General features: G+C 45.4%; 3 protein-coding genes across 5 annotated transcripts in view; all 3 read right to left on the bottom strand.

Annotated features, from left to right (window-relative positions):
• Nucleotides 1-51: 51 nt before the first annotated feature.
• On the bottom strand, nt 52-2,564 carry LOC6536157 (fatty-acid amide hydrolase 2-A). The gene is made up of 4 exons (XM_002096721.4): nt 2,335-2,564; nt 1,473-1,916; nt 719-1,414; nt 52-454 (listed from the first exon to the last, which is right to left on the bottom strand). Exons 1-4 carry the CDS (start codon nt 2,512-2,514, stop codon nt 164-166), a joined length of 1,611 nt encoding a protein of 536 aa, XP_002096757.1. The 5' UTR covers nt 2,515-2,564; the 3' UTR covers nt 52-163.
• A 1,087-nt stretch (nt 2,565-3,651) lies between these two features.
• LOC6536156 (fatty-acid amide hydrolase 2) lies at nt 3,652-5,924 on the bottom strand. The gene is made up of 6 exons (XM_002096720.4): nt 5,499-5,924; nt 5,197-5,422; nt 4,619-5,130; nt 4,438-4,563; nt 4,115-4,387; nt 3,652-4,059 (listed from the first exon to the last, which is right to left on the bottom strand). The coding sequence occupies exons 1-6, from the start codon at nt 5,667-5,669 to the stop codon at nt 3,775-3,777; spliced, it is 1,593 nt and encodes a 530-aa protein (XP_002096756.1). The 5' UTR covers nt 5,670-5,924; the 3' UTR covers nt 3,652-3,774.
• A 238-nt stretch (nt 5,925-6,162) lies between these two features.
• The window catches only part of LOC6536155, a 30,758-nt gene continuing 21,184 nt past the window's right edge, over nt 6,163-15,736 (bottom strand). For 2 of the 3 annotated variants that reach the window (XM_015192111.2, XM_015192109.2), the window contains 3 exons: nt 10,729-11,035; nt 10,111-10,553; nt 6,163-10,048 (listed from right to left, as the gene is read on the bottom strand). In XM_015192111.2, coding sequence (XP_015047597.1) covers nt 7,506-10,048; nt 10,111-10,553; nt 10,729-10,832 — 3,090 coding nt within the window. In that variant the 5' untranslated portion in view covers nt 10,833-11,035 and the 3' untranslated portion in view covers nt 6,163-7,505. The remainder of the gene's footprint in view (nt 10,049-10,110; nt 10,554-10,728; nt 11,036-15,736) is intronic. The other variant, XM_039376325.1, reaches the window with a different exon arrangement.

Raw genomic sequence — 15,736 nt, 5'->3', positions numbered from 1 at the left:
CACTATGTCTAATCGTTTTTGACATATTGTATATATACAAATTCGCTTTTATCCCGGGCTCAAACCTTTTCTTAGTTTTTATTTAAAAATTCCATTCATTCATTATTATATGATAATATTACGCATATGAGTTCTTTCTTAGGGTCTTTGTTGTCCAGACATTTTAGTCATCCAGGTCGTGCGGCACTGGTGGCTTCCATCCCCCGAAGGCTCTTTCCAACTCCAGGGCCACTCGGAGGCACAATCGATCCTGATTTGGCGCCCCAATCACAGAAAGCCCGATGGGAAGTCCCCGTTCATTCAGACCCATTGGCACATGGGTGACGGGCAGACCGAGTACATTGAACATCAGGGTGTAATCCACGCCCCAGAGTGATAGAATGGACCACTTGTGCCTCGGAGCAGGCAAATTCAAAGTTGGAAACAGAAGCACGCCGTTATCGCCAAGTAGATTCTAAACAGGAAACGAGAATTACATCATGATTAATTACTTATCTAGAATTAATAAAAAAATTATACATTTATTGATAGACAGCATATGTTAAAGTTGAGCCGCAATAATTGAGTTCAGATCTTCTTTATAGGAGCAATGCCAACGTAATGAAAGTAATTATTTAAGTAGAGATTCAGTAGAGTGCAAACCAAAACTTGCTAATGACAAAACACTTGTTTTGTGTGAGAAAAGCTAAGTTTGCGTGTTAAGTAGTAGTCCACTTACCTCGAACTCCCCGATCAATTCGCGTGATTCCATCATATATTGATTGAGCTTCGATTTCGACATAAAGGCACCCGTGCGTCGCATGAGTTCAAAGATCAGGGCGTTGGTAGTGTAATTCGATTGACCCCGCAGACTTTTGACAATCTCCCAGAGCGTCTCACGCACTTTGCCGGAACCCTCTGGGTTCTCATCCGGCAAAAGATAATCCATTAAATCCTGTCCGGCGATTCCGGATAGAGCCATTTCCATTGAATTATCGAGATTGGGTAGTTTCGCTTTCTTCACGTCCAAGCCGAGGCTCTTTAAATGAGTTGTGGCATTGCAAATCGAATTCCTGATATCCTTATCCACCGCCACATGCATCCATCCGTTGATGCCCTCAAAACCCAGCGCATACTGCACTTTAATCTGATTCAGCTGGACGGGTTCATCCAATCGCAGTTTGGATGCATTTTCCTTGCCCGCCATTACTTGCAGCAACTCGGACAGATCCTCAGCGAAGCGGCTTATGGGTCCCTCCACAAAATAGTGTCCGATGTTTGGATCCGATGAGTTGGGAAAGTGTCCTTTGGCGGAGAACACTCCGCCACTGGGTTTGTGCCCGAAGATGCCGCAATACAAGCTGGGGATGCGAATCGAACCACCAATATCTGAGCCAATGCCGAAAAGAGAGGCGCCTGCCCCGTTCAAAGAGCCCTGGAAATAGTTTAAAACATTAACTTAAAATTAGAAAACTAAAAGACGACCATCTTACTTCTCCACCAGAACTTCCTCCCGGTATCCGTTCCGAATCGTAGGGATTCAGGCATTTTCCATTCAACAAGGTGTCCGTCTCGATGCTGAAACAATATTCCGGAGTGGCCGAGACCAGGAGAGGAATGGCTCCAGCTATCTTCAAACGCTTCACTGCCTCGCCATCGGCTTTGGCTTTGATATTCTTTCTGGACAGACTGCCCACAGCAAAGCTCATGCCCTCGAGGGCACATGACTCTTTTATGGTCACGGGAAGTCCCAGCAGTGGACGTTCTGCGAAGAGCTTCTCCACATCTGCTGCACTTTGGCAACTGGCTATGAGGTCATCCGTTTCAATGGCCTCCTCCAGGGCAGCCGTAAAACGAGATTCCACTAGGGCATTTAGATGCTTATTAACGGATTCGATACGTTCGATATAGGTGCGCACCAGCTCCGCCGATGTCAACTGAAATCAGAAAATATAACAGCTAAATAGTTTGCCATATATACCCTATAGATAAGCTTTAGATATTCTTGTTATGGTATTCTGACGCCGGGCCGGGCTTATCGCCACTAACTTTGCTTTTTTGATAACGCCGATGGAATAATTTAGTCAATTTCAATATACTTTGTATATGGTTTATTGCTTGTTAATACGTGACCTCTGAAAATCTTGCGAATTTATTGCAGCAGTCTACAGCAAATTATAATAATAAGGTAATATGTTTTTAATTGCGTGATTCACATTTGTAGCTTGAACTAAAACCTGTGAAATTAGATAGTATTCTCGAGAACTGAAAGGATGGACTTTGGAGGTTCCCACAAACTTCACCAGAATCTTTGCAACACGAAGCGCCTGCCCAGTGTGAATACAAAATGTTTACCTGGCGAGACTGAAGGCGTCTGCGCAGCTCCTGAACGCTGAGGGTGAGCAGGCGACTCCTGATTGGGGGGATGAGGGTCCTCCTGGATTTGGGCGGATAAACAAAGGCCTCCAGGAGCGGGCATACGCACAAAGCCACAAACTTCACTAAAACCACGAGCAGCCTCAGAAATATTTCCATTGCGCACTAGAACCGAATGAGCGGCCGTTCGTAGCGAGAATGAAATGAACTGAAAACAAACCGACCGATCGAGTCTGTGAAATTGGAGAGCAGAGAGTTAAATTCGCCGATGTATAAATATATATATATATATATATATGTATGAATATTTTTATGGGGTAGGGAAGGGTGTGATAAGGTGGAAGGGTCTCAAGATTAAGAGAGTTTGTGCGAAACGTAAACGTAACGTTCGTATTTCGAGATTTGAGCTTACCACTTAAGTCATTAAACGTAACGATAGCTCGTTTTCATTATTGTGACGAACAGTGGAATGAGATTATTGCGAAAACTGCTTTGTGCTTTTGTAAGGCATTTGTTAAATGTATTAGCATTAACTTATGAGAACTTTTTAAATTCCTTGAGAAAGTTCTTTCAAAGATGACAAAAAACATATAACCAAAAGTCAAATCATATATGTACATATATGTATGTATATTGAGTATTATATAAATTATATATATATATAATAATATAATAATATATAATATTAAATAAAAATAATAGTATAATAATATTATGAAGAGTAGAGTAGAGTTGATATCTTATATATGGATTGAACCGTTTGTGGACTCATATTTTTAGGTTTTACCCGGCATCTTCAAAGTTCTCCTCTTCAGATACAGAGTTGGAGTCCTCCGCACCCTCCCATCTTGATCAGAATCCACTTGGATTTCTCCCTATGCGATAGATTCCTGGTTTGTCCTTGAGGACAACAATACTTACAAATTTAAAGCACTTACGGAAATTCAATGTGGTTTTCCATAGATTTGTCAGTCTGCGAGGGAAAATTAACTGACGCACATTATCTTAATGTAGTAACCGAAAAGTTAACCTAGTTCAATGGAGTTAAGAACAAGGATAGCAGGACAAATACGAAGATTTTCGAGGTTTTCATCCTAAGTGACGATAGATGGGGGAGATTCTATCGATTCGCAGAGTGCTCATTTTTCAAGTGAACATCAATATCATTGTTTCAGGTCAATTTAAGTGTAACTTTACACCAAAATGCCTAGTTATTTTGATCACTTAACTATTATTATTGAAATTGCAGCCGACTATATTGTAATCCAAACAGACACTCCAATATAAACAGAAATGTATGGCCATGTATTAAACGAATTTCACTTTAATCTTCACAACACTACTAGAAGTTTAAACGAAATTTAACCTTGAACCTTAAATGGATAGAAGAGCAGGGATCCTCGATCTCCGCTTGGTGTTTCATGTGTCATGTGGCACCGGTGGCACCCAGCCGTGAAAAACGGCCTCCAGTTCGGCGGCGACCTTCAGGCAGAGCTTGTCCTGGTACTGGGCGGCAACCACCTGCAACCCTATGGGCATTCCCCGCTGATTCATGCCCATGGGCACGTGGGTGGCGGGCAGGCCAAGGACGTTGAAGAGCAGCAGATTGTCGATCCCCGTCACGTTCAACAGCGAGGTGTGGAAACAGAGGGCGCTCGTGTGAAAGGTGGGCAGGATGAGGACTCCTTGAGTGCCAAGCAGTTGCTGTCATGGTATTTCGATGGTCAGTATAGCTTCAAGAGTGATTTACTTTGCTTACATTCAAATGGCTTTTGATTTTCTCGGCCTCCAACCGGTATTCTTCCATGTTTCCACTGGCCATAAGGCCATTGAAACGCTTCATCACCTCTAGAACCATGGCCTCTTTGGTGAAGATGGAGTGACCTATGATGCTGTTGAACAGTTCCACCATCAGCAAACGCATCGAGGGATCGCGATCCGCCCGCTGGGTTACGATACTGGGCAGACCCTTCAAGTCCACCAGGGAAACCAGGGCAATCTCCAGAGAATTGCTCAGGAATTTCAGATCCAACTGATTGGGAAATGACATTAGGTCGAGAAAATCCACAATGATTTACCCACCTTCTTGGCCTGAACTCCTCCTCGTTCCAAGCACGTGACCGCTTTGGTGATGGCCAGTTTGATGTCAAAGTCCACCACGGGATGGGTGAGGCAGTTGAAACCGGAGTATCCAAAGGCATAGTATACCTAAGCGAAAGTAAGATTTTACTTTTAAATATTTCTTTTGCAGGGAAAACTCCACCTTCATGTCCTTCAGAGCAATTGGTTCAGACATTTTTAGCTTGTGCTTGTTATCGCCCGCCATTATTTCCAATAGCAAGGGCAAATCCCTGGCGAATCTGGTGATTGGACCGATCTGCAGCATCTGGGGGAACTTCTTGTCCGTCAGCGAGTAGGGAAAGTGACCCTTGACCGACGTCAGACCGCCGGTGGGCTTGTGGCCAAAGACGCCGCAAAACAAGGCCGGCAGGCGAATGGAACCGCTGATATCGGAACCCACGCCAAAGGTGGTGGCACCACAACCATTCAACGTTGCCTCGCCGCCCGAAGATCCGGCGGAAGTCCTTTGCAGATCGTACGGATTCAGGCAACGTCCTTGGATATTATTGCTGGTTTCGAAACTCATGCAAAACTCTGGATTGGCGGACACCAAAAGGGGTATGCCACCAGCAGCTCGCACCAGCTCCACCACATCGCCATCCTGGGGGGCTTTCATATTTCTGCGTGCCAGACTGCCCACAGCAAAGGATAATCCTGTAAGCCAGTGAATAATGTAAGTTTCTGCTATATTTATAGTGATTTTAGGTTTCTGAAACATACCTTTAAGACCACATGACTCCTTGACCGTGAAGGGTACACCCAGAATGGGATACTTGGTGTACAGAGCCACCCGATCGAACTCAGAGCTCGCCTTCGCGATGAGCTGATCCGCCAGTCTTGCGTCCTGCAGGGCAGCCTCGAATCGATCCTCGACAACGGCATTCAGAGAAGGATTCACTTCCTGCACACGTGCTATATAGGCGGTAACCAACTCCACAGAGGTGATCTGGAATCGAACCCCAACATATATGACTTGCAAATGCCACAGACGACGAATGACGCGATTGGACTTGGAGACTCACCTCGCCGCGTCGCAATTGGGTGACCAGTTCAACGACGGACTTCTTCAGGAGGGGATTACGAATGCCCGAAAATTTGGGTTTCTGACGGGTCAATACCAAATCCAGTATCTTGTTCACGAGCACGCCAAAGGCATTCAGTATGAAGGCCAGCAGTCGCAGTATGATCTCCATGTCGAGCAGGCGTTCGGGTCACCAAAGGTTGTGGATATTCAAATCGCTGGACTTCGATCGGAACTCAGCGTAAGTGGGTTAACTAGAGCTGACGTTGGATTGCCGCGGAAGTGGAATGGGAAGTGATGGTATGGGGAGCAGGAACTGGTGCTGCACCTGGGACACCACCGAACACTTCGACTGCGGATCGTGGACTACGCGTGGCGATTGACACTCGCACTTATTGTGCCTTGTTTTCCATTTCACTTTGAATTTAATTTCAAAGTTAGCTCGGGTTGGCATTAACCAACACTGCATACACTTCGGTTGTTCTCGTTTTCGAAAATTATATTAAGGAAAGTATATTAAAAGAAAAATATCTCTGGGCTAGAACTCAAATAAATTTTATGAACAACAATTTAAACTGTGTTGAAAAGAAAGTCGCTACACTTTTAAAAATAAAATCATGTTGTCGAGAAACGACGATTTATTCCCTGTGTCATTCAAAATGCAATTATTCATTCATTTATTTATTCAGTAATAATTTTAGTTATTGTTACACTTATCACTTACGTGCTAAAAGGAAACGTTCAACAAAGGCAAAAACTTTTTTAGCACATTACTCACTGGAAAACGAATCGAATCGGTTAACGAATCGGCTAACGAAACGGTTAACGAAACGGTTAACAAATAACAAAGTACTTCAACCGAGGACAGAGATTATCAGAATGAGAGTGAACTCAGTTAGGCAACTTGGCAAAGGCGCTAAGGAGACGTCTATATATCCGTATAAGTATAGTTGCTGGCTTGCGCAAAAATTGACATCTATGTAGCTATATGTATGTATCATCGTATGCTCTACACTCATGAATATTCAAACAAAACTCTTGAACTTGTCTGGCCTATATCCATAGACAATTACGCGGGCATGTATGCTGGGTTTAGTGTTTTATTAAAATCGTATATCTGCTGCAGGATTGACATCGAACTGCTTAACCCCACGACGGCGACCCTTTGTCGAAAATGTTTGAACACAGTTAATATTTTAGCAATGCTCTAAGTTCTAAAACCTAAGAAAACTATAATCTAGAAAACGACGTGAAAAAAGTTTTTACGAACCTTCGAAATCATAATTAGGTTTAGTTTTCGACAAAGTGTCGCCGTCGAAAGGGTTTCGACTTGTATATCCCTCAAAGGGTTGGTTTTCTTATTGCCTACACCATTCATATGTCTGATTTTCATTGATATCTGCGGAACAACAAAAGACGTATTCTTCTATATTTGGGATATGTTTAAGAGTTTTGGTTTGTGGGCTCATTTCTAGTCTCGGTTAATGTGTATATCTTATGCCTATTTTATTTTATTAGCTATCATATTATATACTTTGCATGGTTATCATAGATTGGTTATTAACATTAAAATATTTATTGTCTAAAACATTTCGCCCCGCTTAGTGCCACTCTAGACCTATATGTATCCCCAAACCGGATAGCTTGTATTCCCCCCCAACGATTCTAACTATTGCACACACCTTTGGCTACTTACAGATAACTCTTCCCTGTCCGTCCACCGATTAAATTTTGAATTTAATAAGTGATTGATTCTAATACTTTGCTGGTGGTCGAAAACCCCGCGGATTTTCCATTTAGCGGAGCACTTTTCTAGGTGATTTTGTATAGAAAACTTATGGGCCTAAGGAGTTTGAAAGGGTTTTTGGGAACAGAGATTTTGAAAGGCGCCAGGCTCTCGGGGCTCACAAGTGTCTGGTCCTTTGCGCAAGTGCAGTGCCAAATGGAAATCCATCAGGGATTCAGCTCAACCACCAGCAACGGAACCACTTCAGCTGCCAAAACCAACTTAGGTCATGTGCAGATCCCCCTTGAGGATGCGCGTAAAGGTCTTCTTGAACTGCTGATTGGCCAGAGCGTAGCAAAAAGGATTCATCGGGCTGTTGGCGTAGCAGAGGAAGTACGAGAACATGTAGAGGTGCTCATTGATGCAGGGCGGATGCCGGCAGAATCCCTCGACGAGGGCCAGCACATGGTAGGGTGTCCAGCAGGCCACGAAGCAGCCCAAAATGAACGAGATCGTGCGAAACGCTTTGCGGGCACGGTTCTCCGACTTGGACTTCTGCCTTCCACCCACTCCAAGGATCAGGGGTAGAGCCTTCTTGCTCTTGAAGTGCTTTCCTATGGAATGGATGAATGCCCTTTTGCTGGAGTTTCGGCTGGCCGCCAAACTCTTCTCCTCCCTGTTGCCATCGTCCTGCTCCGGATTTTTCTTGGTGGCGCAACCACCACCATCTTGATCCCCGCCTCCGCCGACACCGCCCGTACTGCTGGTGGTGCCCGAGGTGGAGGGCATCTTGTTGGTATTACTGTCCGAGGTTTCTCGCTCCTCGATCCGTTCCAGTGGCACCGGAGGCGGTGCTGCCGTCGCCGGTTGCGGCGTTCCCGTTTGGGGCGTTGAAGTCTTGACCTTGGGTGAGAGTGGCATTGGTGGCATCGGGGAATAGAGTATGGCATCCTTGCTGCTGGTTTCCATGGGACTGGAGGCCCGGCGATGGGGACAGTCCGCAGTTATCTTTCCGGGCACATCCAGCAGGCAGATGGCCTCGATGCAGCTCTCCCGCCTCACCTTGGCAAAGTCCTCGATGCCTGTGTACGAGACGAGAAGACGTTTTTCAATGGCCACCGCCTCCTCGATACTTTGACTCTGACTTTGACTTTGACTCTGACTCTGGTTGTGATTCGGATTCAGGTTGAGGCTCAGGCTTTGGCTGGGACTCTGGTTCTGGCTGGGAGTTTGACTTAGGCTCTGGTTCTGGTTCAGGTTCGGTTTTGGTGGATTTCGACGTGCGGGCGGTGGCGGAGGCAGGACTGGTGGTTTCCCCTGGACACTGTCATTCGGGGAGGTCGTGGAGTTGGCCGTCACACTGGCCAGCATGGCAGAGCTCTCGTCCATGTACCGCAGCTCCGAGTTCGTCATTAGGTCATAGGTCAGGGCCAGCTCGCTGTTACCCGAACTATTGCCAAAGGGGCGATCGGAGAAGTCATCGGAGATCGGGGTACTGGGGCACTGAAAGGCGTCGGGAGGTGGCAATATGGTTTGCACCAGACTCTGATGCACTTCATCACTGGGCACTTCGATGGGGGCCAAGTCCACGGGAGAGAGGGGATCACTGGCGTGGAGTAGTGTTGGAGGAGCGGACAGGTCGACCAAACGATCATGCTCGGCTATCTGGGACAGGGTGGAGCAGGATGTGCGCTTGGGCCTGTCCAGCGGTGGGTTCGGCTGGTTTTGGTGGTGCTGGTGGTGCGGATGCTGCTGGTTCTGGTGGTGCAGGGAGCGCACCTCTTCCTTGCTCTGCGCCCGCTGCAACGGACTCTGGCTGTGGTGGTGGTGCTGTTGGTGGTGGTGGTACTGGTGCATGGCCTCGATGGACTTGGAGTTGGTGGTGCTCTTCTGCAAGTTACCTTTGCCCCGTGTGGCCAGCAGGGCGGCCTGTGCCCCAAAGACCAGACCAATCGACGATCGCTTCCGCATGTTGTTCAACTTCTGCTGGGTGATCAGCTGCTGAGCCTGGTTGACGGATGATTCCTCATCGGAATCGAAGGCCGGACTGCTGGATCTCTCGCTCTTTTCCGCGTCCACGGCTGCCTCGCGTTTTTTCGCCTCCTCCTGGATTTTGGCTGCGGACGCTCTCCTCTGTTCCGGTGTCATCTTCTCCACCTCCTCCGTGGCGACGGCCAGAGGATTCGCCTGACCCGAACCACTCAACCTCTTGATCACTGTGGTACAGGCACTATCCAAATCGGTTTGATCGCCCGCCAGTTCCACTTTGGTCTTCAGGATTTTCTCCTCAATCACACCAATGCCAGCTGCATGTCCTGCCATTCCGGACATGGCTCCAGCACTCAGGGCCACCATGGATTGCATTTTCCGTTGCTTCGCCTCACTGCGCTTCTGCATATCGTAGGCTGTTTTGTAGATCCCCGCATATAAAACAAAAAGCACAATCAGCGTAGTCCAATAGTAGCCAATGATTAGGGCCGTGTTGAAGATCGGATCCTTCAGAAACTGAACGGCACACTGGCCGGGAAGTAGATCCCGCTTGCCGGTGAAGTGCTCCCATCCAAAGATCGAGATGAAGAAGAGCAGAGCGGGAATGATCCAAGTGATTGTGACCATATAAATCACTCTGGTTCTTGTCCTCCAACTCCGGTACTTGGCGGCAATCTTCACGGAGCAGTAGCGATCTATCGTGATCAGCAGCACCGTGTATTGGGACACCAGACAGACCGTGTAGTCCACGGAGAGCCACAGATCGCAGAGCATCGGACCCAGGTCCCAGTAGCCCTTGAGCACGTATATCGTGTAGAAGGGCATCGAAACGGTTCCTGAAATAACGGTTAAATTTAATAAAAGATATTAAACTTATAGGTTAGTAGTTAGTGGTTACCTATCAGCATATCCGTGGCTGCCAGGGAGGCAATAAAGTAGTTGCTGGGCTGCCGAATATTCCTGTCCACGATGAAGGCCAGTAGCACCAGGATATTACCGCCCACCGTCAGAATGATGCAGATGGCCAGACAGATGGCTATCAGGATCGTCTGCCACAGGGCAAATGGTGGCAGAACAGGACCAAGGATCTCCGAGTCGGAATTGGATCCCGACATGGTGGAGCCGCCATCAGAGGATTGATTTCTAACAGCCAGCAGCAGGTTGGTATTGTTCACATCGAAGTTCCTGTACCACTGCAGCTGCTCATTGACCGGCCAGGAATTGAAGTCACTGCTCTCGCCATAGATCTTGGCCGCCTCCAGCAGGCGTTTGCACTCCGTGTGGGTCAGGACTCGCTTGAAAAGGAAGCTGCACAGCTTATCCCGCTCCCTTCGCAGGCTCCTGGAAATGGGAAAGTAAATAAATATTATATTACCAAGCAAATGTATCTTTAAAAGAAATTATCATATTACACGGACAATGCTGGCAATGTTGCTTAAAGCTCTCCCCTTTCTAAAAGCTTTGACACCGAAATTACTATTCTGAAAGGCGCCTTTATTCTATTGAGCCAACTCACCAGTCGGTGATCCACTTGTTCTTGATGGTATAGATGGAGTCGCTGGAGTTGCCATTCAGGCCAGTCAGCTCCTCCTCGCCCGCCGACTTGTTAAGCGACCGCATCCTTAACCGCTCCGCCCTCTTCCCGCTCTGGCCACGTCCCGCTCCCTGCTCCCTGCACTCCGCACTCCGCACTGCCCGACCTCTGCGGTTTTTATGGTAATTTCAAGTTGTTCCTCCTTAATGTGCTGTCGACGGCGTTTGTCCCGGAATGCTTACATTGCCTCCATGGAATGCCAGGACTTGTCTCCGGTCAGGTGCAGCATCTGCAAGAGGCAACAAAGCAGCCACAGTCTTGGTTAGCACTTGCAAAAATATAGGGGTTATTATCAATAATAAAACAATAATTAATAAACTTTGGTTTGCGGTTATATTTTATAAAAAAATTAGCATATTTATATTTATCGAAGTTGAGTCAAAAGCCTGACAATATTTTCCATAAAAAATATCGGTTTTTTTTACCGCATTATTGGTAATAATAGTGCGAATATGGAATGACATATCTCATTAAAATCGTAATTAAATTTCCAATTGGAAAAATATTTTTTTGGCTATTTTTTGCAAAATTTGACGATGTTACCCCATTCCAAAAAATTGAAAATTAACAAAAAAAATATTTTTTCCAAACCCGCAAAAAACTGATAAAAATCGTTTGCATGGCTAATTAGCTGTACAAAACAGATATTATTTTAGGTACACGACCATTTTTGGCCAAGTAATGACAAAAAGACGCTTCTTAAATATCGAAATTTTGGCCAAACCCGTTTTTTCCGATTTTCGTTATAAAGTTATTTAATTTTTAACCGAATTATTAGTCCAAATATGAAATGGATTATGTCATTGAAATCGTATATAAATTTCCAATCAATGTGTGTTTAAATTGGAAAATTCTATTTTTGGGCAATTTTTTGCTAAATTTGACGATCCAAATTAGCGTTTCAAAAAAGCAAAAATTGACAAAAAAATTATTTTTCCTAAGCCCGCCAAAAATCGTTAGGACTCGTTAGTATTGCTACCAATAAGCGGTGCAAAACTGTTATCGTTTGAGTATCACGACCATATTCAGCCAAGTTGTAATAAGAAATCCATTTAAAGAAAGACAAGTACTCAGAAATTGGTGCAAAATGATGGAAATAATGGTCCTATTGCATTTATATTCAAAACTAGTAATCAAAATAAAGTATTTACTAAGTGCAGACACTTTCGTTCCGTGTAGTCTTCGTAGACGTCTTCGCTTCCGCCAAGTTTAAACTAATTTCGCATCCGTTAACTGGCAACCGGCGACTGGCGATGCAATTTGCTTGTGGCAGTTGCTTCCTGCGCGATGCTCCTGCCGGTGCCCGATGTCCTTCCTTTGTCCTGTTCCACTCTGTTATGTTGCCTCATTATGTTACGGCATGATTTGCTTATGGCTCATGGCTCTGCCACTTGAGCTTCGCTCGCCATCGCCTTTTCTATATTTCCATCTCTTGGCTTTTCGTAGTCCCTATTCAGAGATTTTCTTGACCTTTTTCTACCTCGACCCAGGGCATTTTAATTTGACTGACATTTGGTAAGGCGAAACTTGATACAATATTGATGAGCGAAATCATTTTGGAGATAGCCTTTTGGGTTGGAAAGCGGGAGCCATAACAATATTAATAAGAGGAGGTATATACTCGCATAGAACTTATTTAGGCCAAGAAAAATCCTTTCTATATTTTTAAATTATAGCATAATTAAGGCATAATTCTTGACTCAAATACCTACCTTGATTTGGTTAAGTTAGCATTTATCATTGCACTTTGTTCACAATTTTCTAGAGTATGTTTCCGTCTACCCCCAGATGCCCGAAGTTAACTTGATGTTATTTAAAACTAAATGCTCACATTCACTGGCAGGGCAAAGTTTCTTTCACTGAGGTCACTCGGAGGCCAGAGACCAGAAGCCAGAGGCCAGGGGCTTCTCAACTTCTTGGCTGTTGCATTTGGCCCCAGGAATCCGCCAAAGTTGTCCTCGTTGTTTGTTATTTTTCGAGTGCGAGTGCGAGGCTGCTTACAGGAGCACGGTGGTAGCATAAAGCGCCTGGGCGAAATTGAGTTTTCAACTTTTCAAATATAATTTCAAACAAATCGATAGGACAAACTTGTGGAGCGGCCTCTTTGGCAGGCAAATTCCACAAGGGACAATTGAGTTATCCGCTGTTGCATCCTTGCAAGTGTTGCATCCTGGCAGCTCGGCACGTCCGCCGGCACTTTGATTGAGTGGAAATTAAATTAGTTGGCACAATTTGTTTTCACTTAATTCCCAAAACATTGCCACAGCTAAGATATCCGCCCAACCAAATTAGCTTAAAAGACAGCCAGCTTCCTTAATCCGTCAACACATGCGACAATCCCGGTCGACAGCTGTCAGACTCTGACTCGCGCCCCGCTTTTGGGCCATCGCAGAGGACCGGTAAAGGACCTTAGCCAAACCCAAATCAAGGAGCAGTCCCAATTTCTATGCTAATGGAGGGCTATTTCGAAGAAGAGTGTGCGGGCTAAGCGCTTTGATTGCGTGAAATTCTCACGAGAAGCGCTTAAATCTTGAAATGGGTTGGGCCCCCACAAAGGTAACAAAAAGGTACTTCAATTAGCAGGTTCATAATAGTGGGGATTTAAGTGGATTAAAATGTTATTAGTACTTGTTATTAGCTGTCGAGAGTGTCTTATTGCGTCTTAAAGCTTCCTTAAGGAAAACATTCCTGCGACTGCCACTAGAAGTTGTTATATTAGTACTAACATGATTTTTCTTGTTTTTATCCAGTGCCTTACTTTCCTTACTAGCATATATTGGCATTCCATTACCAAGAAGTGCTTTATTGACGTTTATTCGATAAGTGTTCTGTTATGTCCCCTAGCGCCTGTTGGCTACAGAAAGCTCTAACTGCACAGCTCCGGACCTCCGTGGTTTTTCCTAACTATGTCGTAATAACCTTTTGCCAACTCCCAGCAGCACAGAAGCATTCTCGCCCCACAACACGTGAAGTAATAATCCCGCTTAAGGACCTTAAGCCTTTGTCTAGTTGACCACCGAGTTGAACGGCGCCTTTTCCTGCAGCGGCTGCTGCTCCTGCTCCTTTTCCTGGAAGCCCCGGGGCTCCAAGTTGACCGCACAACAAACACAGAAGGCAGCAGAAGCTGTAAGATCAAAGCGTTGATCTGGGGGGTTTGGGATGTTGGTATCGCGGTCACAGTTTCCGGCTTCCATGGAAACTTAAAGCTAAATGCACTTGGAAGAAAAACGTTGTATATTCCTAACAAGCAACTATAAAACTGCGTTCCCAACTTCTTATTTTAAGGTAATTTCCTGTGCAACTACATGTCAATCGAAACAGAATAAACAGTATATTTTTAGCCAAATTTCCCGTTTTACATACAATTTTTTACAGTGCATTGGGGCGAGGCAGTAGTGGGGACTCTGTTGCATTCTGGTCTTTCGCATTCGCATCTCCCTGCAACGGACGCAGCTTGGGCTTAAAACGGAATCGAGGTTACCACACGAATGACACACGGTCTGGAAAGTGGGCGGTGGGCGGTGGTTGGCAGAAAGTAGTGGGGTTTTCAGCGGGGTTTTCCAGCAGGATTTCCAGAGGAGGACTATGGCCAAGCCATTGGCTTTGTTTGCACAACTCAAAGTTGTTGGCATTCTTGGCGTGCGCTCAGAAAATGAAATATGTAAGCAATGTGTTTGCCTGAATGCCTGACAGAAGCCAAGGGATGTGGGGTGGTTGGGATTCGGGGGGGTGAAATCAGGGAAAAGCAACCGGTAAGGCAGCACCTTAAATCAGCAATTATGTCGCCCAACTTTGGCCAGGTGGCAGGTGCAAAAGGGAGAGAGATAGAGAGAGAGAGAGAGCAATAAAAAAGGGATTGAGATCTGAGTCGCAGGATACTCCTTGTTAGATAAGATTTTGCTCGCTCTTGTTGCCATAATAACCCGCTTTTGCCTTTCGCCTTTTGCCGTTCTCTGCTTGATATTTTTATTTATATCATTTTTTTTTATTTTTGCCTTTTAATAAACTTATTAAATGTGTAAGCCAGCCGTTGTCCCTGCCGTTGCCGTTGCCTTTGCCGTACCCCAAGCCCCTTTTTGGCTCTTATTTGGCAAATAACGAAAAGTAATTTAATCAAGCCAACAAAAGGGCTACGAAATTCATCAGGAAAGATAATGGAAGTCCCAAATTTGATTGGCACTTGAACCGGCGCTTGCTTTTTGGATTTCTCCCACGATTTCGGATTTTACCCAGCCATGGGGGTAACCTGCAATCGGTACTCATTGTGGGCTTGTGTTAATTGCCTGCACAAAGCCCCTGCATTGTCGGTTAGCGGCTTCCAATCATGCGGTAATATCCGCATCACCAAGAGCTTTGAAGGCTGCATCCATAATCCCGGCCAGCCAAAGGTATGATGATGATGCTGGTTTGGCATTCTGGAGCGTCGAAAACTGTCAACGGCCGTGTCGTTCTTTTGTGCCCAAAAAAAAAAACCCCTGGCCGCAGATTATGATTTTGACAGCATTCTCTTGCCGGAATGGAAAAAAGTGGGTGGTAATGGGAATTGTGGGGTTTGGAGGTTTGGGGGCTTGGGGATAACGCTCTTTGTGCCGCATAATCAACTTGTGCAAGTGCGCCCGGCAAGTTTTAATTACAAAACGTTCTGGCTCTTTACTCAACTTACTTTCTCCACTGCCACTTTTCACTTTCATTTCGAGCACTTTTCCCGCTGCTGTTTAATTCATCTAGATTCTAAATTAACATTCTTCGCCGTTTTTTTTTTGGTTCATGGTTCCTTGTGCACGCCCTTTGTTGACTCCCTGGGAACTACTTGGCACGCGCATTTTAATCAAAGTAAAATTTTAAATAAATATTAGAGACGCACAACGTGATGAATAATTTCGCGCTGCCATCCTGTCAATTGTCTGCCTCGCATGGGCAATTTCAATTT

The sequence above is a fragment of the Drosophila yakuba genome, chromosome 3R (assembly GCF_016746365.2).
Source record: "Drosophila yakuba strain Tai18E2 chromosome 3R, Prin_Dyak_Tai18E2_2.1, whole genome shotgun sequence".
Classification (NCBI taxonomy): Eukaryota; Metazoa; Arthropoda; class Insecta; order Diptera; family Drosophilidae; genus Drosophila; species Drosophila yakuba.
Note: the sequence above shows the minus strand (reverse complement) of the source record. Positions and strands in the feature narration are given on the sequence as shown.

What these genes read in the sequence shown, in the direction of transcription:
- LOC6536156 (XM_002096720.4), bottom strand. Translation starts at nt 5,669, where the DNA reads ATGGAGATCATACTGCGACTGCTGGCCTTCATACTGAATGCCTTTGGC. An exon ending in CCCAATTGCGACGCGGCGAG is followed by an intron (nt 5,423 to 5,498) that starts GTGAGTCTCCAA and finishes GTTCGATTCCAG; the next exon opens with ATCACCTCTGTGGAGTTGGT. An exon ending in GAGGAGTTCAGGCCAAGAAG is followed by an intron (nt 4,388 to 4,437) that starts GTGGGTAAATCA and finishes TTTCCCAATCAG; the next exon opens with TTGGATCTGAAATTCCTGAG.
- LOC6536157 (XM_002096721.4), bottom strand. Translation starts at nt 2,514, where the DNA reads ATGGAAATATTTCTGAGGCTGCTCGTGGTTTTAGTGAAGTTTGTGGCT. An exon ending in GACGCCTTCAGTCTCGCCAG is followed by an intron (nt 1,917 to 2,334) that starts GTAAACATTTTG and finishes TTCTGATTTCAG; the next exon opens with TTGACATCGGCGGAGCTGGT. An exon ending in AATTGATCGGGGAGTTCGAG is followed by an intron (nt 455 to 718) that starts GTAAGTGGACTA and finishes TTTCCTGTTTAG; the next exon opens with AATCTACTTGGCGATAACGG.